Source organism: Centroberyx affinis, unplaced genomic scaffold, assembly GCF_046629955.1.
Source record: "Centroberyx affinis isolate AG114_WGS23_722 - 3 ecotype Tasmania unplaced genomic scaffold, CSIRO-AGI_Caff_v1 ptg001035l_1, whole genome shotgun sequence".
Classification (NCBI taxonomy): Eukaryota; Metazoa; Chordata; class Actinopteri; order Beryciformes; family Berycidae; genus Centroberyx; species Centroberyx affinis.
This window is the reverse complement of record NW_027279593.1, coordinates 137643-157392: the sequence shown is the minus strand read 5'-3', so window position 1 is coordinate 157392 and position 19750 is coordinate 137643. Positions and strand designations below refer to the sequence as shown.

General features: G+C 42.0%; 1 protein-coding gene across 1 annotated transcript; it reads right to left on the bottom strand.

Annotated features, from left to right (window-relative positions):
• Positions 1-1299: 1299 nt before the first annotated feature.
• tbx21 (T-box transcription factor 21) lies at positions 1300-17999 on the bottom strand. The gene is made up of 6 exons (XM_071522851.1): positions 17156-17999; positions 6143-6297; positions 4019-4140; positions 3379-3537; positions 2414-2475; positions 1300-2122 (listed from the first exon to the last, which is right to left on the bottom strand). Exons 1-6 carry the CDS (start codon positions 17701-17703, stop codon positions 1300-1302), a joined length of 1869 nt encoding a protein of 622 aa, XP_071378952.1. The 5' UTR covers positions 17704-17999.
• Positions 18000-19750: the final 1751 nt, after the last annotated feature.

Below are 19750 nucleotides of genomic sequence, written 5' to 3'. Positions count from 1 at the left end.
AAATATCTATTTTATGTTTTATTTTATGCCAACATTTCAGTGTTGTCTTTCTCTGCCTCTATTGAGTAGAATGGTAGAATGGTAACATTTTATAACTTTGCAATGCTACAGGCATAAAGAGAAACTTGTAGCATTACTAGTGAGTTACCCTGCAAGCACCCGGATGGTCTGTGTGCAACTAAAGTAAACTGTGATCCCAAATCAGTATTTCATAGAAAATGTACAGATACTGTTGCATTGAGTTATTTCCATCAATGTTACATGAACAAGTCTGTGAGATATGTTTGTTTGCTTTTAATTTGAAGGACTTGCTATTTCTGTAATGGCTGTTGATTTGTTTAACAGCAACTCTCTCTCCCCCCCTCTCTCTCTCTCTCTCACACACACACACACACACACACACACACACACACACACACACACACACACACACACACACACACGAAAGGTCGTCCTAGCAGGGTTGAGAGAGATTAGCGGCCTTACTTCAGACCATGTGCTTGCTAAGCTCCCTTAACCTCTACAGTAATTCCAGACACTGGCCTCTGCACTGTCAATGCTATCAGCTTGCAATACTCTTCTGATGTCACTAGTGGGAGCTGCACTAGACTTATTGGGTGGGATTGGAGAGAAGAACGATGGGCATTTCAGTACGTATTCACGTGAAACCTGGTTGTACCTCCTCAGAATCGGGGGAAATTCATGTGTGTGTATTGGAATTGGAATTGGTGAGTATGTGTGAATGGCTGGGGGTGAGACAAGAGAGTGTGATAGAGAGAAAGAGAGAAAGACACAGAGAGAGAGAGAGAGAGTTTGATGCAGAAAGAACAGACAATCCCTGCAGGGGTCTGTCAGCAAGCAGATATGCAGATCTTTTTTTTTTCTAATCTCCAGATGTTTCAAAGGCTTAAGTCACCGGTCTGTATGTCTGTTTGGTGTTTATGTGTCTCTAGGGCAGTGTTGCTGGCCAGTCACATCAACTTGGCCCTTTGTTCACCACTAACTTTGACAGTAACCTTCAAACTTCCTCCCATGATCAACTGACACTTCGAGAAGGGACTTTACAGATAGGCTCGCCACACTGCGTTGGCTATGGTGATGTGAAAGTAGTTGAGGTACCAAGGTCTGTCATATGGCCCTGGCTTTTTTTTTCTGCAGCCAATGGGAGGCTGCACCAGCCCTTTAACATGACCTTACTGGACAGGCAGACACACGTGGCCATGAGGGAGACACCTTGGCACAAGGTGGAAGGTGGGGAGACACTGGGAGGGGCTGTGGTGGGGGTGAGGTGTGAGGGCTTCAGTGGGTGTAAAAGCCAAAGTAGCCCGCGTCGGTGTTGTTGTCCTTCTCACACACCTCCGCGCTGCGTGTGGGCGGGGAGTTCTCAGTGCTGGAGGTGTAGGGCGACACCCTCCTCTTCTTGTTCTCGCCCACCCCCCCGCCCTCAAACAGGCCCGAGTCGGCCGAGTCCACTGATTTGACGGATGGGGGTTCGAGCCAGGGGTCCTCTCCCGCGACCCCCCCGCTGTCTTTGGGCTTGTCCTGCAGCAGGGCCGGCCGCAGTGGCTCCAGGAGCGAGGGGGGGTGGAGCCTGGGGTTGCCGGGCGACGTGGAGGAAGAGGAGGAAGAGGAAGAGGACGACACGGGCCTGAACCAGCCCAGGCTGGGGCCGGGCTTACCGGGGTGACTGAGGTACTGAGGGGAGGGCCGGCCGGTGCTCCAGCCCGCCGAGGACGTCCCCGACACGGACACGCTGCCAGAGGCAAAGGGGTGGTCCGGGTAGTAGCCGAGGGCGTGGTGGGCTGACGTCTGCAGGGGGAAGGGCTTGTAGAAGCCGTTGCTGGAGAAGTCGCCGTCGTAGGAGGAGGCGAAGTCGAGCCGGTTGGGGGCCACGCTCTGCTGGGGTGGCAGGTACCAGCGGCTGTGAGGACCGGGGCTGGAGGACGGATCTTTAGGCTGCTGGCCCATGCTGATGGGCTCGCGGCCGTAGAAGCGGCTCTGGGGCAGAGGGCTCATGTACTGCTCAGACAGGTAGCCTTGGGGGTAGCAAGTCCCTGGCAGCAGCTGCTGGCTGTCTGTAGGGGAGGGGGTGAGGCGGTCGGAGTCGGGAGGAGCGTACAGCCTAGGCAGGAGGAAGGAGGGGTGAAAGGGGGAGGATGGGGGAGGCGAGGAGTGTGTGAGAAGAAAAGGAAGAAGAAGAAGGTGTTATTTCCTGCCCAAACCTCAAACTATCTATTGAACATCTAGCAGCCCCTCACACCCTCTTACAGCAGCATTCTGCAGCAGCACAATAATTCTGTCTATTATTTTCAATATTAAAAGGGTGATATGTTACAAGGATCCAGGATAAGTGCAGCTTCTTGGGGGATTTGATTTTCTCTTTATTAATACAGTTATTTTCCGGCTTACTTACGTGTCGTAATTGTCACGGAAACCTTTAGCGAAGGGGTTATGGTCTATTTTCAGCTGAGTGATCTGTGTAAGGAATAGCAGGAGGGCAAGGACAGGACAGGCAGATCATTGGGGAGAGAGAGAGAGAGAGAGAGAGAGAGAGAGAGGGAGGGAGAGAGAATGTAGGCATAGGAAAAAGAGAGAGGGAGTGAGTAACCGAGTAAGAGAGAAAACAAGAGTGAGAGGCGAGAGAGTGAGGTCACTGACAGTAATAATTAATGAGGATAACATGCAATTTCTTTTCTTGTCGTGGGAAGGAGTTCATCTTTGGAACCTGGGTGTAGTGTCTAGTGTATCCAGTCTCGGTGTACAGTAACTCTTTGGTGTATTACACAATGTATTTTAACAGGTGTTGAAGATATACAGCACATACTGGGGAGCAGTAATACCAGTCAGCTATGGGGGTCAGGTGAGGTGAGACTGTGTTGAAATTAGCTACAGTAGGCTGTCTTAGTAGGCTCTAGATATATAAATTATGTATTTATGATGCATTCATGCATAAATCAAAGCTTCTATCTAAACCATGGCTCTGACATAAATCATTAAATTCTAGACCTTATCAAGATGGTGTTGTAGAAATGATAAGAGGTGTTATTGTAGGTGTTTTGACCACATGGCACAGACTTGCCAAACTCAGTTCTCACTCCAAGATAACACAGAAACTGAAAAACTGTGACTTCAAACCATAGTCTATAACTTTTCAGGCCTTTTCCTTCTCAGATTTAATTAAATATTGGTGCAAGCCTTGAGACTGAACATTATTTTACAAGAAAAACATGTTTTTACATTTAATGATATATTTGTAGATTCAAATTCTATTCTTTCACCTCAATGAAATCATACAAAACAGATCTCACCACCCCCCACCCCCCCTGTTGAGAACGCCTGGCCTGACTCTCATGTGATTCATGGCCCTGGCTGACTTACATCTGCGTTCTGATAGGCGGTGACAGCGATGAACTGAGTCTCAGGGAAGATGAAGGTCTGGGCCTTGGCAGAGAGAAAGGGATCCTCCGAGCCGTCCTCCTTCACCTCCACTATGTGAAGACGAGGCTGGTACTTATGGAGGGACTGCAGCACGATCATCTGGAGGGGAGACACGGGCCAAAACATGCATTCATATCATTCTGACCAAGCATGTGTCTGCAGCATGACTGTAACAGAGGACTGAAATAGAACACTATATATTATATCATGCCTATCTATTTATGTAAATGTGGGGTTAGTCGAAACCAGTGGTTCAGTGTCTGGGCTTCTTACAATAATTAATTAATAGTAAAATAATGTGAAAAAGGAAACATTTTGGGTCAAAATTCACCATTCTGCATGTTTGCGACTTTGTACAAGAGAAAAAAAAAACAGTAAATGCAAAAATCGATACACTTAAAATGCATATAATTACAATTAACTCCACCTGCCTATGTCACATAACAGCTTTCAACATTTTTCCAGTTCTGCAGCTCAGAAGGAGAAGAGCAGAACAAATGTAGAGTGGACATACAGAGGTAGAGGTATTAAGAGAAAGCAGACAAGCAGGAGAAGACAGAGAGCAGGAAAAGGCCAGTACCTGCGCCACATTGTTGGTGCTGCCCTTGTTGTTGGTGAGCTTGAGCTTGCCGAATGACACTTCTTGTCTCATCCAGTGAGCTCCTGTGTTGGGAGAGTCGGGGTGCATGTACATCCTGTTCCCTGTTGGGTGTGAGAGCAAAGCATGAGCTTGGAATTATGACTCCATCTGCTTGGAGAGAAGCTGACGTATTGAGCGTTAAAGTATTCCACATCCCATATAAGAAAACTACTAAAATCTTTATCATTCACAGGTTTATTCACTCAAATAAACATTCTCATCAATCTAACTTCAGCCACATAAAAAGACCTGTTTGCTGAACTAACTCAAATGTCAGTTGAAGCTGTGACTCCCACAAATGATGCCAAAAACTTGCAACCAGGGAGCAATTGTGAGAGGGAATGAAGTTGAATGGGATTCCCTATATTAACACACATTATCAGCGGAGTCTCTCTGGTCACCTATAATGTTTTTGGTGAAAAAAAAGAGGAAAAATAACTATTTTCCTGCCAACCACCCCCCTTTTTTGATACATTTTTGATAGATCAGAATCACTTTATCACCAAGTACAATAAATATAGATATGTGGTACATTCAGCTTTCAATACTCTATAGGTATATGTGTTTGGGCAGCAGCAAAACGTAAAGAAATCACCGCCTGCCTTCCATGTGAGTCCAAGGGAGAAATTTGGGCTTGCACAGTCTCTGATAAGGATAAATCACTTCTGGCACGTGGGCAATTTAACTTTTACTTATTTTTAACTTAATAAGGGGGATGGTGAGAAGGTAAATTCTACTTTTCCATCACATTTTATCTAAAATATATAAGTAATATGAAGGACGTATTTAACAATTTCTGCGAACAAGGAGGACGTAATTTCCTTTCATGTGCTCGAAAATTCTAGGATACTCACTCAGCACTGCGATTCTTCACAGCACTACCACAATGACCTCCTAACCTTATATGAGCATACCACATAAATACAACATTAAATGAAATTCACTAAAGTTGTTTTACCACAGTTTCCACTACACTAGCACATCAGCAGTCACTTTGCCACAAAACCTGACACTCACAAATGTCACAACACTGAACAGTTTCACCCATTTTTATAACTGTGGTTAGTAAATCATCATTCACACACAAAGAAGCCTTCTTGGCTGACTTTCTAGATTTTTACTTTCTATGGTGTGAACAGAAAAAATAATGGGTGGGGAGAGACAGCTCAGGGGAGTGAGAGACATGAATGGAAACGAGTAAAAACTGAATCCATGTCCCCTGAATTTAGAAGTATGTTATAAATACTGTGTTCAGTAGGGTGTTTGAGTAAAGCTCCAGCTCCTGATCTCACTCAGTGGGAGATGTACCTGGGGATTGGCTGAATGCAATAGACTAACTTGGGGGATAAAAGGGACATTAAAGAACAGGTATCTATACTGTGATTGCAGCTATCAATGCCAAATGAAAGAAATGTGTTGGTTTAAATAAGAATAAGTTCAATTCAGATATTATATTTGTGCTGATTTATATTTCAGCATTGTAACCCAACTCATCTTAAAGATCCAGAAACAATATTAAAGCTACGCTAGGCAACTTTGCATGTTGGTGGCTTCAAATGGCAGCGAGTTGAAAAATCTGAAGTTCAATACCCAGAAATCATGTTAACGTGATGTCAGTAAACTGAACACAGGATGATCATGTTTACCAACCCAGCCGGTCTGTGATGTTTTATACTAAAGGATAATAAAGGGATGAGAAAAATATTAATGTTGGTGAATCCAGTTTTCTCTGGATGGAGCGCGTTTGGATGTTGCCCTCTAGTCTCTGCAGTCCTACTTTGTGATTTGGGCTGATAAGACAGGTGTATTTTTACATAAAAATCTTGCCCAGTGCAGCTTTAACAAAAGAAGGCCCATATCTTATTGGGTTATTAATAGAAGGATAGAATTCACTTCAGTATTTTTTAAATTCATAGTTATTTTCTGGTATATCTGAGTGTGTATTGTGTTCTCAGGTCATGGAAATGAAATAAAGGTTCATTAACATAGAAGCACTATATATATATACATAGAACTTGATTAGTCATTGTTGGTTTTATTATATGTTGTGTTTTCGGAGTGTACCTGGCATGTTGCCCTCTGCTTTGCCACACTGGACCCACTTGCCGCCCTGGTACCTCCAGTGGTGCTGGTCTGCCAGAACCACATCCACATAGACGTTATAGTGGGCAGACGGATCCAGAAAGCTGATGTTGAAGCTCAGGAAGGGGAACATCCTCCTGGACAGACACAGAGGGAAAACCAATGAATCATCAAATCTTCAATTTGATTAAAATGTCTGTTGGGAATATCTGTATATCCTGTTGTTCACATACATCTGTCTGTATCTCTTGTAGGAAATGAGAGGAGAAACATCATCGAACAGCTGAAATTTTAATGAATGCCTTCATGTTTTTATGTTTTCCTTCACCGTACACTTTTGACATAGTAGGAAAAACTTTCTGCATTGATACGTCTGTTAACTGGAAAAAATGTCATGGCAGAATCGCTAAAACTGGGCGGGTAGATGAAGAACAAATAGAAACTTTTTCCCTCCACAATTTGACAATTGCATAAGGAAAAATAACAGACTAACATTCAAATAGGCTGACTACTACCATATCATGAAACGCTAGGAAGGATGAGTGGGCATACGTGTAGATTAATGTGGATTGCACTATTAGAAGTATTAGAATAAAGTAACATCACATTCAAAACTCTGCCTAAGAAAACCAGTTGCTAACAAGTGCAATTTATACATTGACTGCTCTTTCAGGAGAACATTTCCCAATCTGACATGTTTATCATAACATTCTCATTTAAATCACTTGGCTCAGTTTGTTCAATTTGTCTCCATTTGTACTACAAATGATACTCTTCAGTAGTCATCACTGTCAAAAACACTCAGGAGGGAGTCCTCCCTACCCCCATCCAACTGTGTATTTCTAGTGGAACGCGCACAGATATTTTGGGGGGAAAGGTCTCAAAGAAAAGAAAATACATATAGCAGAATGGAGAGGTGTCCTTTTTCAATAGGTTACCTATTTATTCATTGCTTTATTCATTGACATGAATTAAGATTTTCTGAAAGTGCTCCGTATGGACAATAAGGCAAGTGGGGCAGAGGGTCAATCCCCCTCGGACACCAAGTGCACGACTGTATTTCTGTTTGTCTTCAGTTCACCAGCTGAGGGAGCAGAGTGGTAGTAATGGGGGTGGGGTGGAGGGGAGGGGGGTGACAGGGGGGAGTGTAGGTTGAATATTTAATGGCACTGTTAATAAAAGATGTCCCAGAAGCCGCGCCTGAACGCCGGAGCTTTACATGCTGAACTGATTTTGATCACACAGGCCGTCACTGAGATGAGGTAACCAGGAGGTCAGGTTGTCCCCAGGCAGCACAGCCAGGGGAACGCAAGGGGAAGCTGGGCCAAGCATAGAGAAAAGGACACACACACACACACACACACACACACAAATAAGACATGGACACAAAATACAGAGATGTACACACTAAACTACATGCAGTATATACACACACAAAGACACACATGCACACTCATATGCATACTTGCACTCTACCCACATTCAAAGTGCATAAGGGTATAGTGTGGGCAGAAAAGCACTCAAGATACCAACCCAAACCCTGCTGAGTGGTTTCCCCTCCTCTTTTATAGACCCTCTACATCACACAAGGCAACGCGTCGTCCCCCACGAATGATACACTTGCCCTCTGGGCCAATCAGTAACAAATATGTCACCTTGTTTTGACCTTTAATTGCAGTGCCCCCGTTGGTCTAATCAGTGTCAATTTGAAAATGCCGGAACACAGCGGCGAGGTGCATCATCTTCCCAAGTTTCATCAAAATACGATCAGCTGTGTCAGATGGACAGACAAACGAACAAATGAATGAATGAATGGAGAGTGATCCATTTCAGCGTGGGGACCATGACCTCCTGACCTTTCTTAACCAGACATATACCTATCCATTCATACTGTGACACGCACTTGAAGATGCTTCTGCGCTGCACACAGGGTCTGTGTGAGGTCACCAGAGTGTATTTGGTGTTAATAAATCAGGACAGCATGCTTGGCATTTGGCCCAGCTGTTTTACACTGCCTGGTACTACCTGAGGCTATATGGCATTGCTAATGTCATGTATGCATCCTCCGAGACGAGATGAGTGATGGGCAACTGGTGGCCCGCGGACCGCCCACTTGACCTCACACTGACGTCTGGAAGAGTGAGAGAGTTTTAATTATGCTGCACAACATTTAAAATAAAAAGTGAAGGACGTCCCTCACGCTACTTTTGCAACACAACACCATTTATTCATTCAAATTGTTTGATAAATACATAATGTTATATTGCAAGAGCAGCATGGGGCATTTGTTTCATGTTTAATTATATATGCTTTGCTCCAACGCACCTGCATTAAGAGGGTTTGGAAGTATGGAAGCTTTTTTCCTGTCTCTTAAAGCTACATTATAGATACATATGTGTCGAGATAGATTTTAATTACTTAACATATTAGTGGATAGGCTACACACAATTAATCACATGGAATTTCAAGAAACATGAAAAAACATGTCCTTCTCAAAAATTCCTTCTTTCCTTTCTAAAATTGTTTCTGGTGGAGAATACTGTGCTTTGCTATCAATGCTGTACTATTTAATGCGTACAATAATATCTAATTAAGCAATATTACACGAGAGGGTGTGCTTTACCGTCATTATTGGCACGACAGTGATGCGGTCCGTAAGCATCACTGAAGTCGTAATATTGCGATTCTACAGTTACCAACAAAATAAAAGATATAATCAAAATGTATTCATACTGTGGGGCAATTCGCTCTCAAAATAAAAAACGTTTTGCTAGTGTTATCTCCGTTTCCCTGGAAATACATGGGGTCTGACTAATAACTGGAAAACAATCAGTCACGTCAGTAGACTCCTACGTAATGGAAATACTCCACTACTACTCCAGCAAGTAGGCCGACCCTTAGTAACGACCTAGCAACAGAGACGATTTCTAGTCCCTGTTGAGTCAGCCAGCCAACTGGAGCTAATGCTTTCTAGAGATCGTGGGATTTCCAAAACTGAATAAATACCACACATATAAACACAAAACTGCCTTGCTAGCTCAATCTTGTTGTAACTAAGATATCTGCTGAAAAAAATATTTTTTCCGTGGACAGATTTAACTACTACGTCCGCGAACTTCACATGTATTTTTACGCTAGTAGCGCCGTGTCACCGACTCACTGGCACAGCTGGAGGAGGCCAGAGCGTCTAGTAACATCAAGGCTGAACAGAGTTAGCTAACTGTTATATTTAAATATATTGTACGATAATATGGCGGAGTAATATTTAGTGATGAGCACGGCAAGGTGTGCTGCCATGCTGATTTGATCACGTTTTAAATGTCTAGTTGTATAACTACCTGTTGTATAATGTGCATTTGATATGTCCATCATGAGTTACCTTCCCTGTCTTTGCAACTATTTCCTTTGACTGTTGCTGTAAATAACAATGTGTTTTAAAACATTATTATTATTATTATTTTTTAAATATGATGATAATTCAGCGTCACACACAGGAGTCCTGCCCAGAAAAGACGTTTCCAGATATTGATATTGTCTAAGTAAGATACAACAACCATTACCTTTTCCACATGGAAATTCAGCTCATTTAAATTCAGTGTGTTCCCCCCCAAGCTGTGTGGTCATTTACTGGTGTAAAAACAATTGAGGTGTGTAAAGAGAGACATTACTTAGAGGCTACTGTTAGCGTGCTAGGGCGAGGGCAAGCCCTCCAGATGCCAGTTGAGTGTGTGTGTATGTGTGTGTGTGTGTGTGTGTGTGTGTGTGTGCTGCATGAGTGTACATACATGTGTCAATGCAGCAAAGAGAACTTTTCAACATGTTTAATTCTACAACACAATGAATACGCTACACACACAAAGTCAGTCCAGATCGATATCATATTCTGACACAAGTATCATAGTCTGTCATTATGGATCAATGTATTCTTTGTTTCTACAAAATCCCACAATGACATTACATATAGTATATGTATACTGCTCTACTGTTAAAAGGCCCAATACAAAATTATAGTATGGCGCCCCATCTTGAAACACTGTCACCTCACTACTGTCTTTGTTTACATTGCGATTTATTGCACTGAAGACATTTCTTTCACTCTTGAATTTATTATCTGGTCTTTCGGTGAGACTGACAGTATGTGACAGCAAAACATACATTTTAGATGTATTTTTAAAAATGCTGCTAGCATAGTGTGTGTAATCAGCAGGGTAAAACCGACGTGTATTTTGAGTAAGTCAAACTCTTAAAGAACTCAAACCCAGAATTCACACGGTCAAATAAATTCTGGATTGCATCTATGAATGAGGTCTCTTGCTGTGCTTTGGGACTTAGCACACATGATCTTCTTACTCCTGAATGGTAACAAAACCTGCCATGGATGGTCCCAATTGGGGCTTTTTGGCTACAGGACGAGTCCAGTGTAACAATCAATCATGGTTCTCAGTGAAACACAATCATTGCAGCAGCTCTTTAGTGGCTTGCACAGAACAGGTGAAAGGTCTCTTCTTCCGTGTCAGTATTTAATACAAGTGAAAACAGAAACCAGGCAGCATATGAATGGATCTCTGACTGCCCTCCTACACTATATGACAGAAATCTAGAAAGTAGCTAGTTGTCATTCTTCCTCCACTGATATTGTCAGATTTACTTATACTAGAGTCTTTATAGGAAATCAGAACTTGGCAGGGGGGAAACCAAAGAAAACACAACACAGAGGCGTATTTGCATGTGGGGGCGGCTCGTAGGCTTTTTGTTCAGACTGGAGGCAGTGGAGCTAAAAAACACAAAACATATGATACTGTCCGGGGATTGGAAGTGCGGTGGTGGTGGTAACAAAAAAAGAGCTGTATTACTTTCTGTCTACGACCGAATGTGGGATTTTATTTTTACATCGACTTACAACCACAAGGTCGTCTTCCACGACTCTGCCTGTTGTGTTGTTTCACAGCATTTTAAGCTAATGTTTTCTAGCTACCTGTCCTTGGAGCAGGTTGTCCTTGCTCAGGGGCACTTTGTCAGATGTTGGGCACAGTCTGGACTGGGAATCAAACCCACAGATCTTCAATTACTGGACAGACTCCCTAGCCAACCTGCCAATGTGCCACTCTGATTCACTGGAAACTTGACGGTGATGACAAAGGGCTGGTGCTCCCTCCGTCTGATCCAGACGCGTGCATACATGAATACTCATAACTGTAGTTTGGTACTCTGTCAGACAAAACACCATGGAAACAGATGAGTGTAGTGAGCCAGCCAGTAATACAGAGACAGTACAAATGGTGGTGACATTTAAAAATCAAAATAAACTGTGGGGATGTTGGGTAGGGGGTGGGTTTGCGTTGGGTAGACAGAGGGCAGAGGAGGGGAAACCGCGGGGGGGAACCAGAGGTTAGAGAAAGGGAAGGGAAAGAGCAGAAGGTGGAGAGAGGAGAGGGTGGGGGGGGGGGAGGGGGCTGGGTTTGTCCTGGGGATGCGAGGCAGAGGCTGGAGAGGAGAGGGACTGGATATTCACCGGGGAGAGGACTTTTCTACTTGAGCGCACCCGCTGATTCATCCGGACAGGAGTTCAGGTCCAGTTTTTGTCACCGTGCGTACGCTTGATCATCTGTGATGAAAACATGCCAGTCTACAGCTGCTGCCGGACACAAGCACACTTTCGCACTGTTTTACACAGGCATTCTCGCTTTTGTATTGACTTATTGTTGAGGACTTCGGGCGTTGGAGTACGTATCTGTTGAGATTGCAGTTTTGGAGTACAGCATGTCACCTGATACTCAGATAACAGATCATATCGTAACTCATGCAGAGTCTGATAAAACTGTGAGTGGAAAGCTGGGCTTGATTTTGAATCACAATGAATGAATCACAAATAACTATACTGAGTAACTGCAAAACCTAGGATACAAAAAAATAATAAAATTAAATGGTGTTGCCAGTCCACTCAGCTTCAGTACTTTTTATAAAGCAGACAGAGAGATAGAGGGGAAAAAGCACCGGTGTGTTTTCAGAAGCAGCGGACTTTACCAGTCAACTATCATTGGGTACTGAAATTAGAGTGAATTAATGATACTGTAAGAGGAAGCACTTTAGCTATCTCAAAATATTGGCACTAGACGTTTCTGCGAAAAGCTGCATATGCACACACACGTAAACAGCTGAACAGGAAGTGACAAGTCATGCTGCCAAAACCTTGAAATAGTCCCACTTCTGCTTTCAGAGAGAGAGAGAGCGAGAGAGAGAGAGAGAGAGAGAGAGAGAGAGAGCGCAACACATCCCAGGCATCTTGCATCTTGCAACGTTACCACAGATGCCCCCAAGCAGGTTGCATTGTATCAGAAATGCCATCAATTAATATCACTTTGTCACAATGTCTTGGGCCAGACACAGTAGATAAAACAGCCAATTTGATTTTGCTTTGAAGTGTTCATTTCCAAAATATGTTATATAAATATATAAAATATAGAGTATCCAGTTTGTAAAAGTGTTACTTTTGTTGCCCAAGAACTTAAGGTAGTACGTACTCTCCTTTAAAAAAAAAAGTACCATAACTTTGTATAATTAAGTGCTAATGATCATTTTATAAGAATAGGTGTCACTTTTTGCAAATGTTGGAATTTGGAACAAAATGCCTCATATATTTTGGAGAATTTTAGTTTGTTGTTCTGACATGACCTTTGTTTTTCCATAATATAGAACCTTACTCTTTGACTATAATACCCATAGTATTACTTTATTATTTATTTACTATTCTGGGGAGACAAATCAGATGATGATTTCCTCTCTCAAAATCTGCCAGACATCACACTGACACATTTTACAGGATGGACTCACTGGACCAGAGAGAGCAGGTGAGCATGATTCCTCTGAGTCTGAAGTGACGCTCAGCATTATTTTTCTGAGAGGAGCTTCGACGGTAAAAACTTAGTCAGTCTTATCTCCTTCCTAGAACACATATGGTCAGTAACCGAGGAAGTAGAATCACGCTGGTCTCATCTGTGAGTTATGAGTTATGAGTTGTGACTCTGTGAGTCCTAAGGGTGGACACATTTTTTTACTTGAATTGAAGTTGAAAATGTTTATTCAGTGTTCAACGTGCAATCTATTTCCGCGGGGAAAAAAACCCTGAAAACTATCGTACGTTTTGCATGTCGGAAAACACAGAAAAGTTTACGCTCTTGACTCAAAACTTACCAATAAGCGAGCCAGGTGGGCAGGAGCAGTAAATAGTTAAACAAATGAATGCAGAAAAAGGGCTTCACTTTCACACCTTTCACTTTTAGTCACTTTTATGGGTTTTTTTTCTGCCATATAAATAAATCACATTGTTTTTGCATCTGAAAAGCCTCTCTTGCGTCTTTGCCAGTGTGTGTCAGCCTAGTTCTTCACTCATTCATTTGACTTCTTGGAAAACAGAAATTGTATCTGCATGTTTACTAACCATCCCCCGGGCAGCAATATACACATCCAATATATATATATTTCCACCTCACATCATAAAACAAATCTACTGTATACAGTTTCGGTGTACCTTCCCTGGCATGAGTCAGACTCAAACAGGGCAGCGCCTGAAATGGCATCAACTGTGGCTACATGGTGATATGAATTCAGCTTATCTGAGAGGGAAGACTTGAAAAGCGCATAAGAATTCGGCCCCTTGCCACAGGCCTTGAAATGGCTGTAGATTTCAAAGCCCGAGCGCGGTACATGAGCAAACTTCTGAGGGATCTGCCTGGCTGTATACCCTTCACCTACCAGAAGAGAGCAGAGGCTGAAGGAAAGTGAAAAAAATAAAATAAAATAAAAAAAACCTAGCCTTTTACTTCCTGACTTCAAAGGTGCCTCACCTCCTCAGCATGGCCATCTAAAGGCTCAGTGGTTTTTGACCCTTCTCTCTACCCAGCTCCCTTCTCTCTATAGTTTCTTTCACCCGTCTTCTCAGCTACCAGGGTTTTGATTAACATTGCAGACCCCAGACTTTTCTCATGAAATCAATGCAAAATGATTGTGGGAGTCAAAACCCGAGTTGAAAATTTAAGGAGGATATTGCCTCTGATATTGAAAATCATCTTTTCCTTTTTTTGTTGGACTTCTACACAGCTGAGTGAACTTGTGCAAAACAAAGTTTGAGTTATGTTTCAAATAGAGGCATCAGGCATCCAGTCCATCGTTTGTTTAAGATAAGAGGGAGAGAATATTCATATTGGCAGGATTTGAATATTTGAGGATATGAGGTTTGTGGTTTTGCACGACATGAAAATTTCCTTTTGTCATAGGTGGATCGTTAACACCTCCTCAACCATTGTTGTTATGCATGCAGTGGTAACGGTTCTGCACAAAAATGTCAAGCACTTTGATCTAGTGTCTCTCTCTGTGTGTGTGTGTGTGTGTGTGTGTGTGTGTGTGCGTTTGCTAGTGGAGGAATGGAAGGCAGCTGATATGTTTATGTGTATTTTAGGTGAATATAATATTAATTACTTTATTTACATGACCTGATAGGACCATAATAATGACCGGACTGTTATTTTCTACAAGATTGTAAGCCACCGTACACACACATTGCAAAGGAGTGAGAAGATAGGAAGAAATACAATAAAATGCAAACTTGCAGTAGACATGAAACTTTCTCTACTAACTCTACTTTCTCACAAAAACTTGACTCCTCTCTCCTGTCCCATTACACCCAAAACATAGTTTAAAATTTCTAATTCACCATGAGCAACACAAATGGTGTATGCAGTGATAATTGCTAAAAAAAAAATAATCCATATAAAATTTCAAGCATATTGTTGTGTGAGAGCAGCAACAAGAGCAAACAGGGAAACAGAGCATGCGATCTAAAATAAAGGAAGAATAATTTTCTTCATTCAAGTTTAAGAAAAAAAAAGAATCTCAAGAGACTGACACAAAGACCTTTGTAACTTCCAATAATGTTGACTAATTCAACTTCACTATGGGAGCCAAAAAAAAACACAGGTTTACCAGTCATAACTAGAGAGCAGAGAAGTGCGGAGGTCAACGGGAAATATTTTCAAAAGAGTGTAGGCTACATTGGAGCTGGCAGTTTAAGTGTTAATCATATTTCCTTAAGCATGTTTTCAACTCCTTAAACATGTTTTCAACAAAAAAGGTGATTTTAAAAGGTTATTAGAAATAATGCTGTGATTTTAGTAGCATTAATACATAGGGTATGGGCCAAAATATAACATTTACTCAGGCCAGACAATTTGGGCTTAAACTGACATGCCGAGAACAATCATTGGAAATATCGATGCCCTATAATGTGACAGCGCAGTTGTTTTTTTCAGAGATCGGAGCCATGAGAAACCTATGGCCTGAAACCTTATGTCAAACAGACGTGTCGCACATTAGTAAATGAATCCTCATCGACATGACTGCATCTTAATGCTCGGTGACCCGTCAGAGGGGCCCGGCAGCGGCAGCGGCAGCGCCGTCTTCCCTGTGAGCGGTGCTGGGCTGCTACACCTCCCTCTGTAACGCGTTACAGTTAGAGGTTTACTTTCCCAGTAACGAATAAAGGAACTACTATTTCAAATCCCGTAGGCTTAGTCTACCGTTACCAAAAAACAAAAAAGGTGTTTGGTATCTTCTAAAATCTATCTATCTATCTAAAAACTTGATATTCCACCTCAATCCCGCTTCTTTTTTTTACTCATAATAATTAGCTGTCGCCCTCCCACTCTGAGCTGGTTTAGATGAGACATGGAATAAAAGTTGACTTTCTCTGGGTGGAAGTATTCTCACTACTTTGATTGTATCGAACACTGGACGTCCTGATCAATCCCTAGAGAGGAAAATTGGTTTTTGAAGGTGAGAGATGCAAACGCCAGTTCTGGGGCGCAACAGACAAGTTATGTAGGCTAGTGTAACGAATTAGAGCTCACAGGGAGTGATGTGATGTTGCTTTTGAAGTGCATAACAAGGGGTAGGCCTAATTGATACTTTTTTTTGAGTAACGAGCCCAACGCTGGTGTTGAGGAAGGAAGGGGCCCATGGCCTCGTCATACTGACTTCAGGGAGAGGTGTCAAAATGTTTTCCAGCAACTCAGTCTTCATCTTAGCTGGCTCTGCAACATCATTTCTCTGGCTTCTGAACAGCATTTGACCCCAAGCAAAATTTGATTTGCTCTGATCTTTACATAGAGAATAATAAAGGAGAGTATAAAAAACATTAGGCCTATACTGTGTGAAAAATAATCTGGTTTAAATAAGTATTTATAAAATAGGCTTCCTATTCAAAAATCAAGCACCATTGAGTGTATCAGAATTTTTTATAGTTGTTTTTTTTTATTCAAAAGCATTGTGTTTAACCTGCATTTCAAACACATTAAGCAGATTGTGAAATTATTGTTCAATAGACCCACATGGAGTTTTTTACGCAACAATCGGGAAAAATTTGGCTTTATTTTAGCAAATTGTTCAGATAGTGTCCGGTAAACTTCCTGTCAAGCACATTCATTATCATTCCCCTAACTAAAACCCCACACCTGCCAACACCCCCGTCACCTGACCAGTGATGTAGTAGTAAAGTCAAAGAGTGGTAAATGTAGTGGCAAGTGTTATAAAGGTGGCTAAACTGTGATCTCAGTGAGCATCATAGGCACCACCACTATATAAAAAAATTATATTGTCAGAAAAGTATTAATTTAAGCCTATATAGGCTACCTGGAAATATAACTACTATAGGCTTTACTCTTAATTTCATATAAATTGTGATTATCATCAGCCTAAAAAAGGAGGATAAACTCAAATCCCGCAAATAAAAGGGGGGTAAACTGAATTTGTGCAGGTTTACCCTCCACTACATCTCTGCACCTGACAAGCCGTGGATAGCCGTGCGTAATTTGGAATTTCATTCACTGCTAATTTTTTCAGTCACTAATTGTCCTTAAAAGCGGACAATAGGCCTAATGCACTGTGGGGTTTTTTTTTTGGCTTGGGAGGATGAAGATGACTTTTGGGGCTAAGCCTACTTACCTCCCCTGCTTGGTTATTATCATCTCGGTTTGGAACTTGTGGAACTTGGCCCATAGCGGATAATTATTGAGGAGAGCCTGGGTCTTCCCGCACACCTGTAGCCCAGGTAAAGGGTAGAGAGGCGTGCGCTGGTAACCGTGCTGGAAGCTTGCCGGGTAGTTCTCCGGAGAGGCAGGGAACATGTCTTTACCGCTCGTCGAAAAGCCATCTCCTGCCGCCGGGATGTAGCCCTGCCCGGCTCCACTTCTCGTCGGCGACCGTACGCCGCCGTACGGACAGCTGCTGAGGGTCTGTGCGTAAAACCTGCCGGGTTGCGCGCCGTACCCGCCGACCGTCTGGTCCGAGTGGTACGGCAGAGCCAACGCGTCCTGCCCGCTTTGAACAGTGTCCGGGTAGTAAAACCTCGCGTCCTGAATCCCCATTTTAAACTCGGCTAATTCCTTGCCGCCGCGGTGGAGGTGACTGCTGATGTCGGCGTCCTTTCCGAAAGTTTGCGTTTCAGTCCCATTCAACATGCTGAGGTAGAGGTTGCCACCTATGCCGCCCATTTGCAGCCCCGCTCCCGGTCTGTGCGTAATGTCATAAGTCTCCGCTCCTGCGTCCTGCTGAATAAGAGCCGGTGCAATGAAAAATCACAAAGCAGTAAAGCCTGCGATATTATCTCTCCAACTATGAGTTAAATCAGTTTCTATCAACTCAACTCACTGACATGCCATAAAGTTTCCCGACAATTTCGGTGGCTCGCGCGCCGTCGGTCAAGACTATAATTTAAAATACAATAAACATCCCTCAGACGGACTCATTAGGCTGTTTATCTGTGTATACTATTTATTTCTCGAGTAGGTGATTGTCTTGTCTTTTTTGACGGGGGGAGTCGCTTCTAGCCTATGATATATACATTTTGTAACTGGTAATATTTTGGAGGTGTGTCAGATGCAGAGGCTGGACGTGATAGGCTCCAGATATGAAAGAGCCATCCCCTATTTCATCAGGGCATTAGTAAACAGAAATCAGCCACAGTCCCCCTGGGAAAAAGAACTATAGTAATCCTATATTCAGTTTTAAGATAAGATACTATGCAAATATCACAGCAGAAGTACAAGTCCCTATGGGCTATTACAGGAATATTATAGTGATACCGCAGGAGATAGAAATACTGAGGTACGATAAAGTCACTAAACTCACAACTACAGAGACACTACAAGCCCCTATTTCACAATCATTATAGTGAATTTTCGTTAGGGTGAACTAGTCTGTGCACTATGTATATTTAAAGTTATTATGAGATATTGGTATTTTAGGTAGCCAAATATTTTGATGCAAAGTTGGTGAAGTGACCAGAAGCAGCTGAATTAAAATGTCAGTGGCCTATCATTAATTAATTAGCCCTAACAATATGCCTATAGCCTAATTATTCTATTAAAGTACCCATAATTTATAGGCTGCGTGTGTTAGTCAATAATAAACAAGAGACGAATTGAACAGCAAATTTTGAATAAAGAAGATTGGGTTAATAAATTGCCCGACTTGATATGAATGTATAGCCTACTATAAATCTAATGTTGAAGACGATAGATTAATTAGAGATGTTTGGTTTCTCGAAATTACGCCTCTTTCCCATTTATCCTAAAAAAATGTTGTTGCCCAAGTCGTTGTTTCCGCGCAATTGTTAACAAAATCAGCAGTTCATTGTCATTTATCGCTCAAAGCTAAAATAAAACATCTTTACCTCTTTGTATTTCGCAGGGTATTTGTTGGCCTTTCCAAAGATAAGTAACGAGGATCATGCCCATGAAAATTAGGCTGTTTCTACAGTTTTTCAATTTGCTTATACAAGTTTACTAACTGATTGGCTGCCAACCTGATTTATTTTAATTTTTGCATCGAAACTATATGGTTAAACCTTTAAAAACGTGGCAAGTTATTAGGCCTTCGACTAAACTGAAAATTGAGAAACAAAACCACTGGCTGTGACGTCAGTGTGAATGGCCTTATTGAGTTGGAAAAATTCCCTTTCACAAACTGTGAATGAATAATGCTCTCAAATTGTTTATGGGAAATCATTTATAAAAAAAACAACAACTTTATTTACACGCCTTTCAATTAGTTCGACAAAGTGTGAAATTATAATGTGTACCTATGATTTTATTAAAATGAAAGTGTAACTGTACCTCAAAGTGGTGCAAGGCTGAGTCCTCCTTAATGAAAAAATGTCAACAGCCATATCAATTAATAGATTTCTGGTTCGATAGCCCACTTTAAAAAGAAATTTACACTCATATAAGGCTAGATGTCAGTTTTTGAACAGAAACTTAACAATGAAGAAATATATAAATCTTGTTCTATACTATGTGCTCGTAAGTGAAGAGGTTTGTTTCTGACCATACAGGTCAGGACCAGAAAGGGGCAAAGGCCTGTTTCTGGTGGGTCAAGAGTATTAGTAAGTTGAAGTTCAAGTTGAAGTTGAAGTTCAAGATCAAGTTCAAGTTCAAGTTCATCTATCTATATATCCCCCTTTATCACATGCATGTCTCAAAGGACTTTACAGAGAATGAGCCTAACTAGATCTACCTGATCAACAATCAATCATAGAAC

Coding starts and splice junctions, on each gene's coding strand:
- tbx21 (XM_071522851.1), bottom strand. CDS start 17,703: ATGGGCGGCATAGGTGGCAACCTCTACCTCAGCATGTTGAATGGGACT. Junction 4,141..6,142: donor AGCAGAGGGCAACATGCCAG/GTACACTCCGAA, acceptor CACACCCAACAG/GGAACAGGATGTACATGCAC. Junction 2,123..2,413: donor TTCCGTGACAATTACGACAC/GTAAGTAAGCCG, acceptor CCTCCTGCCTAG/GCTGTACGCTCCTCCCGACT.